Source organism: Aulonocara sp. 'chitande type north' Nkhata Bay, linkage group LG14, assembly GCF_057382095.1.
Source record: "Aulonocara sp. 'chitande type north' Nkhata Bay isolate Kocher_YH1m ecotype deep benthic linkage group LG14, A_spYH_male_GT1.1, whole genome shotgun sequence".
NCBI classification, from domain to species: Eukaryota; Metazoa; Chordata; class Actinopteri; order Cichliformes; family Cichlidae; genus Aulonocara; species Aulonocara sp. 'chitande type north' Nkhata Bay.
This window is the reverse complement of record NC_141357.1, coordinates 34,756,666-34,774,474: the sequence shown is the minus strand read 5'-3', so window position 1 is coordinate 34,774,474 and position 17,809 is coordinate 34,756,666. Positions and strand designations below refer to the sequence as shown.

At 38.2% G+C, this 17,809-nt stretch overlaps 1 protein-coding gene across 2 annotated transcripts in view; it reads right to left on the bottom strand.

The window, feature by feature from the left end:
• The window catches only part of tyw1 (tRNA-yW synthesizing protein 1 homolog (S. cerevisiae)), a 57,484-nt gene that overhangs the window by 9,650 nt on the left and 30,025 nt on the right, over nucleotides 1-17,809 (bottom strand). For both annotated transcript variants that reach the window (XM_086262289.1, XM_086262288.1), the window contains exons 13-15: nucleotides 17,453-17,588; nucleotides 11,846-11,956; nucleotides 1,042-1,209 (exon numbers count right to left, since the gene is read on the bottom strand). In XM_086262289.1, coding sequence (XP_086118415.1) covers nucleotides 1,042-1,209; nucleotides 11,846-11,956; nucleotides 17,453-17,588 — 415 coding nt within the window. The remainder of the gene's footprint in view (nucleotides 1-1,041; nucleotides 1,210-11,845; nucleotides 11,957-17,452; nucleotides 17,589-17,809) is intronic.

Here is a 17,809-nt window from a genome sequence, read left to right as displayed (position 1 = left end):
AAGAAGAATACTGAGTTGCATCCCAAGAACACCATACCTACTGTGAAGCATGGGGGTGGAAACATCATGCTATGGGGCTGTTTTTCTGCCAAGGGGACAGGACGACTGATCCGTGTTAAGGACAGAATGAATGGGGCCATGTATCGTGAGATTTTGAGCCAAAACCTCCTTCCATCAGTGAGAACTTTGAAGATGAAACGAGGCTGGGTCTTCCAACATGACAATGATCCAAAACACACCGCCCGGGCAACAAAGGAGTGGCTCCGTAAGAAGCATTTGAAAGTCCTGGAGTGGCCTAGCCAGTCTCCAGACCTCAACCCCATAGAAAATCTGTGGCGGGAGTTGAAAGTCCGTGTTGCTCGGCGACAGCCCCAAAACATCACTGCTCTCAAGAAGATCTGCATGGAGGAATGGGCCAAAATACCAGCTACTGTGTGTGCAAACCTGGTAAAGACCTATAGTAAACGTTTGACCTCTGTTATTGCCAACAAAGGTTATGTTACAAAGTATTGAGTTGTATTTTTGTTATTGACCAAATACTTATTTTCCACCCTGATTTATGAATAAATTCTTTACAAATCCTACCATGTGGATTCATGGATTTTTTTTCACATTCTGTCTCTCACAGTTGAAGTGTACCTCTGGTGCAAATTACTGACCTCTGTCATCATTTTAGGTGGGGGAACTTGCACAATCAGTGGCTGACTAAATACTTTTTTGCCCCACTGTATACATTATTGTACACACACACACACACACACACACACACAGGAAAATATTTAGTATACACATCCAGAAATGCATACACTATTATATATTGTACATATATTTATTAGTTTCAGGTTGGCCATTCTTGTATTTTGCTCGTTTGTGTTGTTGTGTTTGCACATCTCTGTTGCTTGTGGGGCTCGCACACAAGAATTTCACTCGCATGTGCTGTGCCAGTGTGCCTGCACATGTGATGTGACAATAAAAGTGATTTGATTTGATTTGATTATGTAGTTTTATACAAACCTTTGGAGGCTTAGAAGGAGTTATTACCTTGGTGTGTGCAATGAGCAGACAGTTTGAGTGCTCATGTTCGCAGGCAATCTCATATTCAGGCAACATGTCAGCTAGCTGCTGAACAAAGGTGACCACTTCCTGGTGCCAGGGAACATTTGCCATCGTCAGGCTGCTCGCAGAGCTTTCCCCGCAGTATGTCACCCCCTGGAGACACATGAGCAGACAATCAGAAACAGAGTACAGAAAAGAAAGATTTACAGATTTTAACAAACATATTTTTACCCCACAAAATACAGAAGAGAAACGATGCAAGTAAAGGACAAATAATTTCCTGCACAAACTTCAGCAAAACAGCTTTTTGTCTCCATACAAAGGCCTTAGTTTGAGTGACAGAGTAATTTTTTTAGTGCCACAGTGTCTGTCAGCAAGACTGCACGAACTACAAGGCATTACATTAATAAAAGCTTTTTGAGATGTTGAGCAAAGGAAGAACTAGTTCGATTTTTAGATCATATCTGAATCGGTGTCTTTAAAATTGCAAAACAGCCATTGTAGAGCATTAAAACACATCCACTTGTAGTTGCTTAGTACTCCATTTGTTTTCTTTCTCTCTTTTTTAAACACATAAATAGATTTTCCAAGAAACATATTTTAACAGAAGTGGTTTTTTGATTGAACATCAGCTATTAAAAGCATAAATGCTTCTGTATTCATGCCTTCATCAAAAGATTAATACTGAAAAATTAAACTGAGTGAAATATCTAAGACTGGAAAATGCAGAGTCTTTTCTGGTGAGCTTGTACTTTGGATACTAATGGACAGGTATGACTTTCAAATATTTACCAGACCAATAACATGTGTGAGATACTGTAAGATTAGATCAAATACTTTCCTCTGAAAACAAAGTATTATTGCTTAAAATTCTTTAGAGTACAGCAATCAAAAGTAGATTATCCTGTGGAGAAACTGATAGACTAGACAGAAGTCCACAAAAACATAAAAAAAAGAAACTGGTAAACTAAACCAATATAGATCTAAAGGAACCACAAAGATGTTCAATGTAAAGCATAAAAATATCCAGATTGTAATTGATTGATAAGATAAGATAAGATAAGATAAGATAACCTTTATTAGTCCCACACGTGGGAAATTTGTTTTGTCACAGCAGGAAGTGGACAGTGCAAAAGTTATGAGGCAAAAATTAGAATACAATAAGAATAAATACAGTACACAGCTGTACAGAATAGAATAAAATAAAATACTATATACAGTAGAATAAAATAAAATAAATATACAATAAGATAAAAATAGAATACAAATACAAATACTATATACAACTGAGTAAAAATACAACGATGACAGAAAGGATTATTGCACTTAGTATTATTGCATATGTATGGATGTGTGTGCTTGATCAGTTAAAGTCTTTATTATGGAGTCTGACAGCAGTGGGGAGGAAAGACCTGCGAAATCTCTCCGTCCCACACCGTGGGTGCCGCAGTCTCCCACTGAAGGAGCTGCTCAGTGCTGTCACAGTCTGCTGCATGGGGTGGGAGATGTTGTCCATCAGGGATGACAGCTTAGCCGCCGTTCTCCTGTCACTCACCACCTCCACTGGGTCCAGAGGGCATCCTAGAACAGAGCTGGCCCTTCGGATCACCCTGTTCAGTCAGATCAAGTCAATTACAATCTAATTGAGCTGCAGTGAGTTCCTTTTGTTGGCTCCATGAGGGCAATGACTGGCAACTGACCATTCACCTTTTATGTAGTGACTTTTATGATTCATTTGACCCTGATGTTTCTCACTCTAACTAATGCTCATTTTGTGAAATTGTTAAGACTTGATATACAGCAGCGACTCTTCTGATCAATAGTGGCTCTTACTCTGCATTTAATCTTTAGTTGTTATTAATCACTGGCTCTGTTCCACAGTTTGTCATCCTCCCCTCATCTCCAACCAGTCAAGGCAGATGCCCACCCCTCCCTGAGCCTGGTTCTACTTGAGGTTTCTCTTCTGTTGTTGCCAAATTGCTTGCTCGTAAGGTTCATCTGATTGTTGGTGTTTTCTCTGTATTATTGTGGGGTCTTGAACTTGAACTGTTGTGATTTAGCGCTAGATAAAGAGAAACTTTTGCAGAGGAGAAAGCAATAAGGTGAATACACCTTTCACGAACTTTTGCCATTATCTGAAAGAATCTGCTGCAGACTAAAACCCCGTGTCAGACTGTCATTTGCTCTTGGCTTTGCATTATACACCAAAAAGATTGTGGAGGTCACAGACAACTGTTTTGTCGGAGCTTGAAGTTTTTGTATTTCTTAGTGAATAATCACTGAGCCAGCCTCTTAATAGTTCAGTACACCTCTCAAAGCAGTACAGAGGAAGAAGAAATCAGTGTATGCATCAGGATTTAAGGAATGTTTTCAGTAGTACCTATTCAGATATGAGATTTTCAGAAAAAAAAAAAAAAAGGTCCTGTACAACTGGAAAAATAGATGTATTTACACATGATTATTGATATGGCAAAAACTGGAAAGAGTCGGGGACCTTCACAAACAGAGATGTTACCTAAAACCATTTAAGAAAACAATTTTACAGAGGAGTTAAAAGTAAGAATCCACAGCACACGACGTAACTGTCTTTTGAAGAAATCTTTACACAGACCCAGCCAGCCATTACTTATTTTAATTAAAGCTTTACACATGAACCACTGCATCATGTTCCTGTAACGACTAACTGCATAAACTTTAAATAAAAGGTGTGATTCACAATAATCACAATAAGTTTAGTGAAAGGCAGTGAAACCAATAAAGTTAATGCCTAAAGATAAAAATTTCATTAGCCACAAACCTTTGAATGGTTTTGTTAAATATACTGCTGTAGGTCATCTTCACAGCATAAAGCACACCTGAACAGTATTTTATAAGTTCTTATAAGCTTGAAGAAAATGAGCTGAAAGACCCTGTTTTACACAGTTCCTTCGGTATGATATATTGTTGTCAACATGTATTTCACAGTTTTCATTTTTCAGTTGTTGTTCCTTTAGCGGTCTCCTCATCTGCCTCCATCTCAGCCTCTCCCATCATCCTCCTCTATCACACCAATCCTCTGCTTGTCCTCTTTCACTACATTCAAAAATGTTCTCTGTGGTTTTCCTCTTTTCTTCATGACTGGCAGCTTCATATTTAACATCCTTTGCCCACTATATCCACTCTCTCTCCTCTGCCCATTACAATGCTCAATCCTAATCCTGTCCATAATGGTCACTCCCAATGGAAATCTTAATATCTTCAGCTCTGCCACCTCCAGTTTGGTGCCCCTACTTTTTGCTAGTGCCACCATCTGCAAACCATCATACAAATCACTAAAAACTCAATTTGGCTGCTCAGATAACCACAGTAGATGAATCTGCATTGTTGATTTTTTATGTCATATGCCTTTCCTGAAACAACACTCCCAGGGATCTATGTCTCCTCTCATTCTCAAACGGAGGATCTTTTGCTTTTAGGCGAATACATTAACCACTGCACCACTAAGCACTGTAACTAAAGCTGTGAAAATCATCTCTTTCACTCTTGGTACAATCCACTATTTAAATACTGTACTGTGACTCTTCTTTTCTGAGTCTGCTTTTGTTATCTTTTAGATTCTTTGTTAAGTAAGACCCAAAGAAAAAGCCCCAAGTACTAATTTGTCTGTTAGAAATAATCTATTTGGCTTCAAACTCTGGAAGTTTGAAGACATGACATGTCCAGGGAAGTAAAAATAGTTGATGCTTCACCATTTCACAGAGCCAGATTTAAAAAAAACAAAGACAAAACACAAATCTGACAGATGAGGTAAAACTTCTTAATCCAATAAAAAATCATTTTCACCTAAGAAAGAATTGGTTGTCAAATGAAACAAACAGTTTCATTTCTCTGTTGGAGAATTTACTCCACTCCTCAGAGAGAGGCTACCCAAACAGCAGTTTTACAACTGATCTCTTTCTCGCACCGGTCCACCCATTTCAAGACTGCCATTCACATTTATTCTAGTCAATCTACCGAGGAGCTGTAGGGGATCTGTGAATCCAGTTGTGAGCTGCAGCCATTTCTACACTAATCCAACCTCATATGTCTTCTAAGACTGATTGAAAATTCACTGCACCAAAAAAAAAAGTTAACACAGAGTGTAAAATTTCTTTGGGTTGGGTTTGAAAAGACAGAAATTGGGTGGCTGAGGGCAAACACAGTGGGAGCGCTGTACAAAATTGATGGGAGACCTTGGAGTTATCAGCCTTGCCCGGAGGCCTGCTGAATAAAGATCAACCATTCAGGACTCTGTATAAATCATCAGGAAGGGGCCTGGGCAGGAGGAGTGTGCAGCAGGAAGAGATGGGGAAAGATCTTTGAGATATATGGTAGAAGATATTGTACTATGTGGGAGAGATGGAGCAAAAATAATAAGAGTCCCTCACCTGTTCAAATAATCTATGTCTCTTACCTTTAATGGAAATCATAAATGTTGGTCATTGAGGCCTCACTCACACTGTGCAACATATCCCTGTGCACTTTTCACCAAATTTATCTCAATACACTTACATGCTGGCCTGGCTCTTCTCTTTCTGTGTCTCTTTTGCTCTCAGTAATCCATTTCCTTTCAGGCCAAGTGAGAGACTGTGGCAGAGTAAATGGTATTGATGCTGGACTAAGATGATAAATTAGGCACTGGGCAATTGGATAGAGGATGGTAAACTGTACAGGCAGAATGTGTTGTGCCACATAAGATGATGAACTAGTTATTAGTGGGTCAGTAATAAAGGTCTTGTTGCTGGTGATGGTGGACATGCACATAAGCATACAATTCATCATTCTTAAAGAGCCACAATTCATCTTAATTAATGGATGCTATACGTACACACATACAGACTCAATGAACACTGAAGCTGTTCTGAAGGCTCATTTTTAACAACTGTTGAAAAAAAATTGTTGTAATATACCACTGGGAAGGTAATTAAGTTGATTTTTTTCAGGTTTCCAGATGTTTCTGATCATAACTATGGTAACAATGTCATAAATTTTCCCACTTCAGTATGTTCCTAGTCTGCTACCCGTAATCTCTCAAAAAACTCTTAAACCTAGCATTTTGTCCTCATCCTATCCGCAAACCTTTGGACTTTTAGACTGAAGCATGTTTGTTAAGCCATTTATCACTGACCTATGAATTTATTCATGAGGAAAGAATGGCACCTAACTCAAGGGTTAACTAGTATTGTGTCTACAGATAACAGACAACTCGGGAAAGAACCAATTTAAAATACATAAACACCTAAGATAATTTCGTTTGATAATAAAATTTTATTTTTTGCTGAAACAAGGTGATTTCCAAAAACCTAAAACTTGGCATATCTTGGCATGCTGTGCAGTGTGTCCTTAAAGATAAAATGAGGAAACTGGACAAATAAAGGACAAAAGAAAAAGAGAGTTCAGTCTTGAAGAATAAAGGTGGTCATACCAAATACTATTATTTTAATAGTATTTGGTATAGTACATGCAGACATAATATTTCCATGTCTGCATGTGTTTCAGTAAATCACTGCAACTCTTTCCCAATTTTCCTACCAAAATATAAAGAAACAAGGGGTGGTTTAAGACTGTTGGAAAGTACTGTAAATCTTAAAAAAAAAAAAAAGGACAAGTTAAGATTATTATAACTACTAAAGCCATTCACAGGCCCAAGCAACCCCACCGGTCAGCAGTAAAAGCCAATTTGAGAGCTAGCGATATGATGACAAAGGAATTCACTCTATCATACTGTCATTAATCCATCCTGGGATGTACTAATTACTGGACCCATGATGCTGAAGTTGATAGCTTGCCCAGAGCTGCCAGTAGCCAGAGAAGTTTATCTGTTCAGTAAGGGACAATATACTCTTCATTGTGGAAACAGGGAAGAAGAGGACAGAGAGATAAGAGGGTGACAGAGAAAGATAATTAAGGAAGAAAAGACACAAAAGCCTTTATAACATGAAGGAGAGTTCACCCTGAGAGTGACCTGTGCAAGAGAGACAGCTTAAATTATTAACTGTCAAGATGAGGCAGAGATTTCACTGTGATTTTCAGTGATCTGAAGGTCAGACTTTGAGAGACCAAAATTGTATAAAGACTGATAGATATATAATTACATATGTACAACTGAATATTGGACAAATGCTAGGGCAAATGTGGGCATTGAATAAAGCAATAAAGTACCGCTGTTTCCGCTACCACATAAAATGTGGCTGTATTTGTGAGGAAGTAAGCCAAAATTAGTGCTGTAGAAGTTATGACTTTCCAATATATTATTAAAAATATTGCTTAAATGTGATCAATAACAAAGAATTGTGTAAAATATCCTTAATAATTTGTCATCTATGTTTTCAAATTAGTTTTGTCTTTATGTACCTTTGTACTTTATGGTAATCACTGTGCAGATACACTGATGACAAGGAAACAGCAAGTTGTACTATTTACAGCACAGGTGTGTATGTGATGGTCTCAAGTCCGTCAAGACAAAGCGGTTTGCTTATCATGCATCACATTTTAATTAAAGCCCTAATGCATTTACATACAGTATATCAGTTGGTATCAATCCAACTGCTAGTCACTTCAAATGTTAGCTTCCAAGTTGAGATAAGGTCTCTGGATGTGGCATCGCTGTTAGTCTCCTGTACCAGAGGATGTGGTCTTTTATTGGCTGACGTTTTTACACACTCCAGAGAACAGGCAAAACTGTTAATGTGGGTTTGTAGTTTGCCTTCATTAAAGAAAGGCATATAAGAAAAGACAAGCCAAAAATATTTCAAGGTCTGACGTCCCATGTTTGGTGGTTTCCTCTCCACTACAATGCTCCCCACTATCTTGTTAGTGTTCTGCCTCTTCAATATAATAAAATGGCATGTAGTGTTGGGTCAATACAGAGTCCTGTGAGAGAATGTCAATAATAAACTGTCTCAATAGACAACTTGGATTGAAAAAGGAGCACATCATAAACTCGATCAAGCAAAGACTTGCTTGAAGCACCACGCCGATTACTTGAGAGCAATAAAACACAGCAAGCAAAGCAAACTTAGTAGTACATAAAAGAACAGCACCTACAAATCAAGCTATAAAGGTATGTCACTACACAACTTTAGTAGAAATAAAGATCAGGTAAAAGGATGAATTGGTAACAAACAACTACAACTCACTATAAAGAATAAATTGGAATACTTCTATGGCTTAACGTGTGAGTATCTAGACAGGTAACTCAGTACATATGCCCAACCCTGCTAATCCCCAGCAGCTCTGTAAAAGACTACATTTAAAAAAGTCTAAGTACCAAAGTTGCATGTCATATTTGAGACATCAAGTATTCTTTACAAGACTGAAGTCTTCCAATGTTATGGTAATTTTTCAATGCTCCCTTGGAAACGCTTGACAAGCCCGACATTAATGCTCTTAACCAATCCTTGCCATGCAGCCAGTTTCTAAAAGAGTCAGATTATAAGCTCAGAGCAAGACATGTTTAGAAATGATTTTTAACCTGTTGACCATTTCCATATGGCAACTTACTTCAATAGAATCTAGCTAGACACACAAAAAGAAAGCTCTAAAAGGTTCAGTTTAGGTGAAAGATAGCTTATCCTACCAAGTTCTGTGCCAGAACCCGAGAGAAGTTTTGTCTTCCCAACCTGTCATCTAAATACAGAAAAAAGTTGATTTACCATGAAAGGATACATGTTGTATTTGGAAATGATAAAAGACACAGTAGAACTACAGTGATTGATTTTGCTATGTTGAACAATACTTAAAAAAATTTGAAACAATATGTGCTTTAAAGTTACATAAAAGATCAAGGCTAAAGACATTTAAACTGAACATGTAGAACGCACTTGTGCCTTTTATATACTAACATGTTTGAACTAATGGCATGACATCCAGACAGTGCTACAATGTCTGGTGTGAACAGCAAAATGAAAAGACTGCTCAGGTCAACAACAATCTTACTTGTGGTCCTGCATAGATTGCTTATAACAAATTCTGTTGTGTGTGTCTGTGTGTCGTTGCACATTCAGCAACATGATGCAACATCAGAAGAGCAGAACATGAATGGGGAGAGGAGATGATTGCTGCTGAGTTCTGCAAAGCGTCATCTCACTTTCTCTCTGTGGAGTTTGCAGAAGTCAAGACTGTGAACCGAGATAGCAAAACAGGCACATTCCTACGGTCTTTTTAAGTGTCAGCAGTCTGCTCAAATATGCTATGGTGGGCTACAGAACACCTCAGTAAGCAGGAGCAGAATTACAGCAAACTATAGTCTAGAGCAGGGACATATAGTGAACAGGGCAAATCTTTGTGAGCATGGAGCAACAGTGAGCATGGAGTTAATGCAGGTGGGCAGAACAAGTGATTTAAAATAAATAAATTTCCGCTTTGTAACTTAGATTAAAATTGCCATTAAATGTGTATAATGCAAAGGGAATGAACTAATAAACAAAACCTAGGAATTTCATTTTCTGAAAACACACAGAAGACAAACCCTCATCTTTAACAATGCTCTTGATTAAGACTTTTAACCCCCAAATGCTCCTGGCTGGCTGATAGATAACATTGTGCTTGTACAACTCAGCTCCCAGGTATGATTCAGTGTAATTGTGGGCAGCCTAGTACTAAAAAAAACCCTAAACTTCACTTCAGTAAACCTAGCCTGCGTGAACGAAGGTTAAAGAAAGTAATAGCTACAGTAACTGTGAGCAGTGAGATCCCAGCGGACACTGTGTCATAGTTGGACTCCTAAACTGTACTCTGGATTATGAATGAGAGGATGTGTGGAAGCATTGCCATGTGAGGCTCCGTGCAGACAGAGGCTCACGGTGAATATTAATTTTGACTTTGGAAACCTTGCACCTCTTCTTCTGCCTTTATATCAGGACACTGAAGATAAGGGACAAGTAATGGTGCACATGTAAGATGTGTCATGATGATGTGTCATTTATGTGTAAATGGATAAGGAAAGAAGTAAATGGTAAATGGCCTGTATTTATATAGCGCTTTACTAGTCCCTAAGGACCCCAAAGCGCTTTACATATCCAGTCATCCACCCATTCACACACACATTCACACACTGGTGATGGCAAGCTACATTGTAGCCACAGCCACCCTGGGGCGCACTGACAGAGGCGAGGCTGCCGGACACTGGCGCCACCATGCCCTCTGACCACCACCAGAGTAGAGCAAAACACTTCAGACCAATCAGATCACACCTCCACACTCAAGTTAGAGTAGAATCAACACAAGTAATACTCAACTTTGGTTTACTTTTTTAAAAATCTCTGTTTGACATAGTGTTTCTGCTGGCTTACTATTATAAGGAATATAAACTGTTTATAGTGTTATATTTCTCTTATGTTTCTCTTTTCTCTCTACATTATTTTTATATAGAAAGAATTAATTTAGTTAATTAATTAATCAACTAAAATTGCACAAGTCACAAAATCCTGTGTTTTGTCACTAAACCTGCCTCATTTGTCTATGTCTATATGTATGTACTTTTATAATTGACAGACCCTAAAAGAAATAATGACATCACAGTAGACGTGACAGAAGATGTGAATAAAGAAGTGAATATTTACATTTATGGTGTCTTTGCATGACAGAATAATCATAAGGCATATAGTGCTTTAATAAGATTTGTGTTTTTTGGGGAATATGGAAGAAAAAGAATTGGGAATTAAATAAACCTGCACTACAAGCGTGTGTTGACAGATCTTAAGACGCAATCTGACACAATAATTACAATTTAATGATATAACACTGACAATTAAGAACTTTCCAGTGGGACATCCCCTAATTAAAATGTCTGGACACTCCAGTCCGGAGGTTAGCAACCTCCAACCACAGGTTATAATTTGGATTAACTGTAATCCTGCTCTTTTTCTCCCATTGTTTGGTAGGAGGAGCTAAAATAGCTTGTTTGATGTTGAAGGTTGCTGATGCCTACCCCAGTAAAACCAAAAAATGTATATTATTATAGATAGATTCTATGTTTTATTTGGGAATAGAATGGTGTGTATGTGTGAGTTTGGTGATGGAGTTTTTATTATGGATGAATTATGATTTTTTTTATTAATTATTATGTCTTTTTTTTATGTTTTATGGACAACAGATGGAAATTAGCCCTTGGCTATAATCTGGTATGTTTACATTCATGTAATTTTTTTACATTTATGTTCATTAACATGCACTGTCCTAAATAAATAAATTAAATTAGAGCATAGAGCTGTCAAAAACTCTAAATTCATAGTTGTAGATTAACAATTGAGACAACGACTTTTTCAACATACTTCCACAAAAGCCTTCCTGTCAGGCAGGGGGCTTGTTTAATGTTAAGCATTCTCCAAACCTTTTCACCACTACAGGTGAGAAGAGCAATCTAGAAACTTTTTGTCTTCACTGACAGAAAAACCCCTTCCTGTTAGTGTCTTTCTGACATGAACGGGAAAAAGACATCCAAGATGGGGCTCTATCACCAACACTACTTGATGTGGTGCACTTCATAATGAGCTCAAACTCTTTCACATTTTTCACTATGACAGCTGTAGCTCAGATTGCCACCAGGTGTCCCCTCCCACACTATTAATACCATATCCGCCAAATGACCGAGGATAAGGTCAGTGAATGTGGTACACAGCACACCAGTTCAGTGAATTTATCCAATATATGTAGTAACAGGAACGGCACAAATGTTTTACACACTTCAGGCAATTAGGCAATCATGCTACACCACAATGATATATACATGAAAATACATGCTGAGATACGTAATGTTGTTAAATCCTACCTTGACCTCAATGAAGTCTGGCTGGCCCAATGCTATGAGCTCTGAGTAAGCCTGCATCTCCTCCACATTCCAGGATTTGACCAGCGTCAGTCTGTACACCGTCCTCTGTTTCTGTGGATGAATAAACAGATTTTTGGGAGTGATGTAAGAAGTCATAAGGTGTGGGAATAGCTATGATATCCAATAAAGAGATGCCATATGTATCAATCTTTTAGTTTACATTTCATCAGTAAGAACTTATAAACTTAAGTTCTTAGTGCTACTCAAAAGATTCTGAAGTGACAATATATCTGCAAGACACTGACATATAGATTACAGAACACTGAAGGAAAAACTTCATTTTTAATTCGGTTTCTAAACCACAGTTACCTTTGTGACTTGTGTATTATATAGAATATTCGTTCAAATTAGAAAGGACAAGCATGCATTATTTTCCTCTGGCACACATTGGTATACAAAGCTGATGAGTCATTTATAACTTTTGAACTTAACCACTTCGTTTTTTTTTTTTTTTTCAAATCACTTCCAGTGACAGTATGTCATCACCAACATCTGTTCACTGGAGGCAACACAGCTGCTCACAGATGTCAGCTGCCGTATTTCCTCCTAAATCAGTTAGCAAATGGTTGCTAACCCTCTGTTACAAAAGAGCTGCATGTTATATTATTTACTGTGTAACACTTTTTCAAATTCAATACTTTGCACTACAGACACAACACACAAAAATCTCCACAATACACTGGGACTCCAGCAGCACTGTAAGCCAGTGAATAGTGGAGGGAATTGTGGACTGCATGTGGACTTTTAATGAATAAAAAGCTGCCAGCACCTTCAGTTGTTCGGCTTCAGTAAGCATAAGCTATGTGAGCAGAGGAGATAGAAATATAAAAAGAAAACAACCGTGAGGCACACTACACAAATGAAATGATGTTTCGGGTAAACATCTTAAAATTTTAGAACTTTTTTTTTTTCCCTTTCAAGGATGAAGTAAGAGAATGACACAGTTCTAGCTGCCACAAAAGACCATGTAGCTCTAGAATTGAGAACCCTAGGCTTTGTACATTCAATAAGCAGGAGTGTGGAGAGTGTAACCCTAAACGGAGCTGTTTGTTATGAAAATATTAACATGAACAAAGTAAGTTAAATTATTTAAAAATATTAGAATGAAAAGTACAGAAATTTGTGTTTGGCTGACAATTGATTGTTGTAACAATACTTCTTGGTAATATATGCCTGAAAAGCTTGTTTATTTCCCCTTAAATGGTGGCAAATTTGTAAGGAAAATGCATTTGCAGGTTGAGCAGCATTTGTTTATATTGTCATTTGTGTCATGGTTCTGGGTCTTTGATACAGGTTTATGAGTTTGCTTAGTCTTTTGGTCACTTCTTGCAGGTTAATGAGATGCTAATGTTCAGTTTGGAGAGCCTCCGAGTTATGTAATGTTTCTAGTTCTTAGTTCTTTTTTAAAAATTTCGTTCCCTTTCGTGTCCAGTTTGTCTTTGTCTCTCCTTGCTGTCTCCTCCAATGTGTCCCTAGTGTGTAGCCCATCATGTCGATCTATTAATGTCAAGTTCGATGTCATTCTCTTTCTCTCTGTCCCTTGCTCTCGCTCTGTTTAGTCAGTCGTGTCTCAGCGCTGTTCCCCTATCTCGTTAGTTAGATTATTGTTCAGCTGTGTTCCCCAGGTGTTTCCTCTCCGCCCCGATTCCCTCATGTGTATATATCGTCTGTGTCTCTTTGTTTTCTTTGTTCAGCGCCTCCAGTGTTTGTTTCCATGAGTGACTGCCAGTTACTTAGTAGGATTTATTTCCAGAAATAAAGCAGTTCAGTTCAGTCAAGCCTGAGAGTCCTGCATTTGGGTCCCAACCTGCCTGCCACACTCGGGTATATGTATTCATATAAGGCTTCAGTGAAGGGTAAGGATCTGGCCACATTATTATGGCCCTGGACAGAGTTGTTATGACTGCTCACTGCAATTGTAAAACAGCGGGTCACAAGTCCACATGTATGGAGGACCCATTTTACAGCTTACAGCACTTTAGGAAAAGCATCTGCTGTAAAGATGTTGGGGCCTGAAACCACAGGACACCTTATAAAGTCCATGCCTCTGTGGATTAGACCTATCTCAGCAGTCCAAAGGGTACCTACACAATACTGGGCAGGCTTAAATGTTACAATTATAAACAGCTTTGAACCGAAATACGGGATAAGAATACCTGATCTGTATCTCATGAGTCGGCCATTTTTCCCAGGTAAGTAAAACAGGAAATATAGAATCACAGTTCAGTGGTGTAGATACAGTAGAAACTGAATTGTTGTCAATATGACAGAGAGGAAGAGAAGCAAGGAAAGCCAAGAGATTGTAAGAACAGATGATATGACAAATGGTTGGTACAAAGACTCAAGCAAATAACATCGAGAAAAGAAAGCGCACTCTTTCCCTCATTTCCTCTCCATCTTCCTCTTGCACTCGAAGGTTATCTCTAACACTAGGTCCTTTCAGCCCAATAGGGAAGGGGATAATTGGCCAGTGGAAGCAGGGAGGTGAGGTATTTCAAGCTGTCTCTATTCCAAATCCAACACGAAGGCACAACTCTATCAATCCCAAGTGCACTGGCAGGGAGGCCAAGTGGGGGAGAGGAGGAGAGCTGTCAAACAGAGAGCATAAAGGATAAGCGCTCAAGAGGATGGAGAGAGAGCCCACCGTGAAATGAAGACTTACGAACAGGGAGGTGAATGGGATGGGAGGGGGATTGGCAACAGAAAGGTTATTTCTGGACACTGCACACAGACATGCTGTAGTATTACAGTCAGATGTGCATATGCAAACACAGAAGTACAGGTACAACATCCATATTGAACTGAATCACATGACCTCTAATGCTAAATAAACATCTGTGTTCATGTACTTTGTCCTGAACCATCAACCTTCCAATTAGTAGATGACCTGCTCTACCTCCTGAGCTCCAGCCAACCCTTTGGACACACACACTACAATTCAAACTATTAAAAACAAACAATATGCAACATTCTCATGCCCCCCAGAATGGCACGGCATACATAATTGCAAGGTCTGCAGATTTGACTTTTGCTGACATTTATGCAAAACAGATTGTGCGCATTAGATGTCATCGCTAGTATCGCTAATATGCAATATGCAAATGAAAATGCTTAGCCAAGAAAAACTGATATCAGATATTTCTGACAACTTCAGAAATAATTGTATTGATTGATGCCTCATCCGACTATCAGACAATGGAGCAATATTTACAATAATGAGATTGCAGGCAGAAATCAGTAAATATGCCACAGGGTAAAATTGTGTGTGCACGTGTGTGTACATCTCATATGTGCAGTTACAGCACGTTCATATTTTCCTGCTGTGGTCAGGTTAAACTGGTGATATAGATCCAAATAGAGTGTGATGATCACTTGTAGTTTGCTTCAAGCCAAGCACTGAAAAACACCTCAAGCTGGGCAGCATTAATGAATAAGTCCCAATATTAAAGGATTAAACATGAGGACACAGGCTCATCACAGATACAGCTGAGAAAGTATTTTTCAAATTTGTATGTTATGTTGCTGCTCCATAATAAATACGTTTTGATTTTTTTTTGTAAATGTATTTATAATTCTAACCTGAAATATGTATATAATATTTTATATCAAAGCAAAAAACAAAAGTTTCACAGAAACTGCCTGCAATGCTAAGACACAGCTCCGTGTTGGGAATAAAAAAAAAATAGTGGCAGAGAATAAACCATGGTAAGAGAGCTGATGACCACTAAGCTTCAGAGATCCAATTTGGAAATGAAAAAGCTCCAGGAAAACAATCATAACCACACCTGTACAGTACATTGATCTGACTTTCATGGTAGAGTGGGCAGACAGAAACCTGTATACAATATATAAGGGGCTATAATGGGCAAATACTGGCAAATATAAGCATGTTATGGTATCAATGAGATGTCGTAGGGCATCTCATTGAAAAAATAAGAAGTGTGTTGCAAAGCTCACTCCACGCCCTTTCATATGATATATTACTCAATGTGGTTTCTTGAATTTGAAGGTCAAGTTTGATCTTGGATACTAACAATGGAGGGGTCAAGGTCAAATGCTTAACCAGCCTAAGTACTCAAGACCTAGTGTAGTTTTAAGACTATCCATAAAAACTGTGGGTAATATATTTGGTGTGACCTTGACCATGATGCCATTGTCACCAAAATTAGATCAGCTCGAGCTACTATTGGGATCAGAATCAGAATCAGAAACTTTATTGTCATTGTCACGAGAACAACGAAATGAAGAATGGTCATACCATCACACAAAATCATGAAAACTGCATGAAAACAAACAGACAAACAAATTGAACCGATTATATACTCCCTTCCTTTTGGGGGGAGAAGGAGTGATTGCTCATGTCTTCTGTACAGTAATTTAATTATAAGTTAATATACTATACAAGTTTAAAAAAAACAAACAACATAAATAATTCAGTGTTAGCTGAAGGAGGGTTGACATTACCAAAATGCTGCAACATAAAATGTGAAGAAAAAAAAGTATCTACATACTTATTGAACAGGTTTTATTTGCAATAGAGACACTGCAGACTTTGTCCTTCTCAAGGTCATTTGGTGATTAATAGACCCATTTATTTATTTGGGGGGGGGGAAGCAGCCAGGTAGCAAGGTGGAGGTTGTGATAATGGATTTTCCCTCTTCTTGGAATGACAAAAACTTCTAAAAGTCTATTGAAAGCACTTTAAACCTGCTGAAATGAATCTATGAGCACAGATCACAAAGACAAGTCGATAAGGTCACTGTCACCACAATAAGAATGAAAACATAGGTCTCTGTTTCTCTTAAAGTTGCAAAAAGAACAGGCAGAATAGCAAGGCGACATTTCACACTTGAATAGCTGCTCCCTGTCATTTGTTGGGATCTCAGTGTCAATATATGGAAATGGGTAAACAGAGAAGACCCCTCCTTCTGAGGTTTCTACAAAGGTCGATCAAGTTAAGCAGTATTAGTCAAAGACTGCTGCTGTAAGCTGTTATGACCTGGGAAAAAAACATATCAGCAACTATTTTATAGGCACTAAATTAATCATATTTACAGTAACATTCAGGTTAGTGAAATTCTGTAGGCTTTAACAGCAGCATAACATCCACACATTAAAACTTTAATTGTGACTGACACAGTATAAAACTGATAATTATCACATCTGCGTTGCAGGTTTAAGAATGACTTCTTTCGTTCTTTTCAATTAAAATATGGTATTAAAATACTACATTGCCACTGCTAATTTTTGCTATATTTTTTATGTAACCCAGGACAGTTATGTGGTTTGGCTCTGGGCCAAGATTTTTAGGACAGGAATAACAATGTATGAATGTGTGAAAAACATTTTTACTTTTAATTTAGCGTCCCAATGGAAAGCAAGCACATTCTTTTTAGGGCTCAATACCATGCTATCGTAAAAGTCTGCAGATAATTTAATAATGCTAGTTTTTATCCAGTTGAATTTTACCGAGGAGTCAGATTCTTTATCAAACTGAACCCCACAGCCCAGCTGATCACTTGTCTAAGATCCTGGATGAAAGCTTACTTTTTCTCCCAGGGCCTTGAGGCTATCCAGGAAGCGCGGCCAGAAATCCTTGAAAAGTGGCCGGTCGATCTTCTTCAGACTATCTTGGGTGCTGGCATCCACACTGACATACAACTGAGTAACTGGCACCAAACTCCTAAAAAGAATTTGGTTGAGAAAAGACAAGAATTATGTAGCTGCTGCAAAATTTAAGACGCATTTAAAACAAAAATTACATTCTCCTAAGAAAACACAGTTCTCTGATGCAGGCACTTATATCCTATTCAGACAACGTGATTAATTGCCAACTTGATTCAGTGACACAAGAACATCAAGTCAAATACTCATTGTTGTTGAAGCAATGGTTTTCTTTCTTTT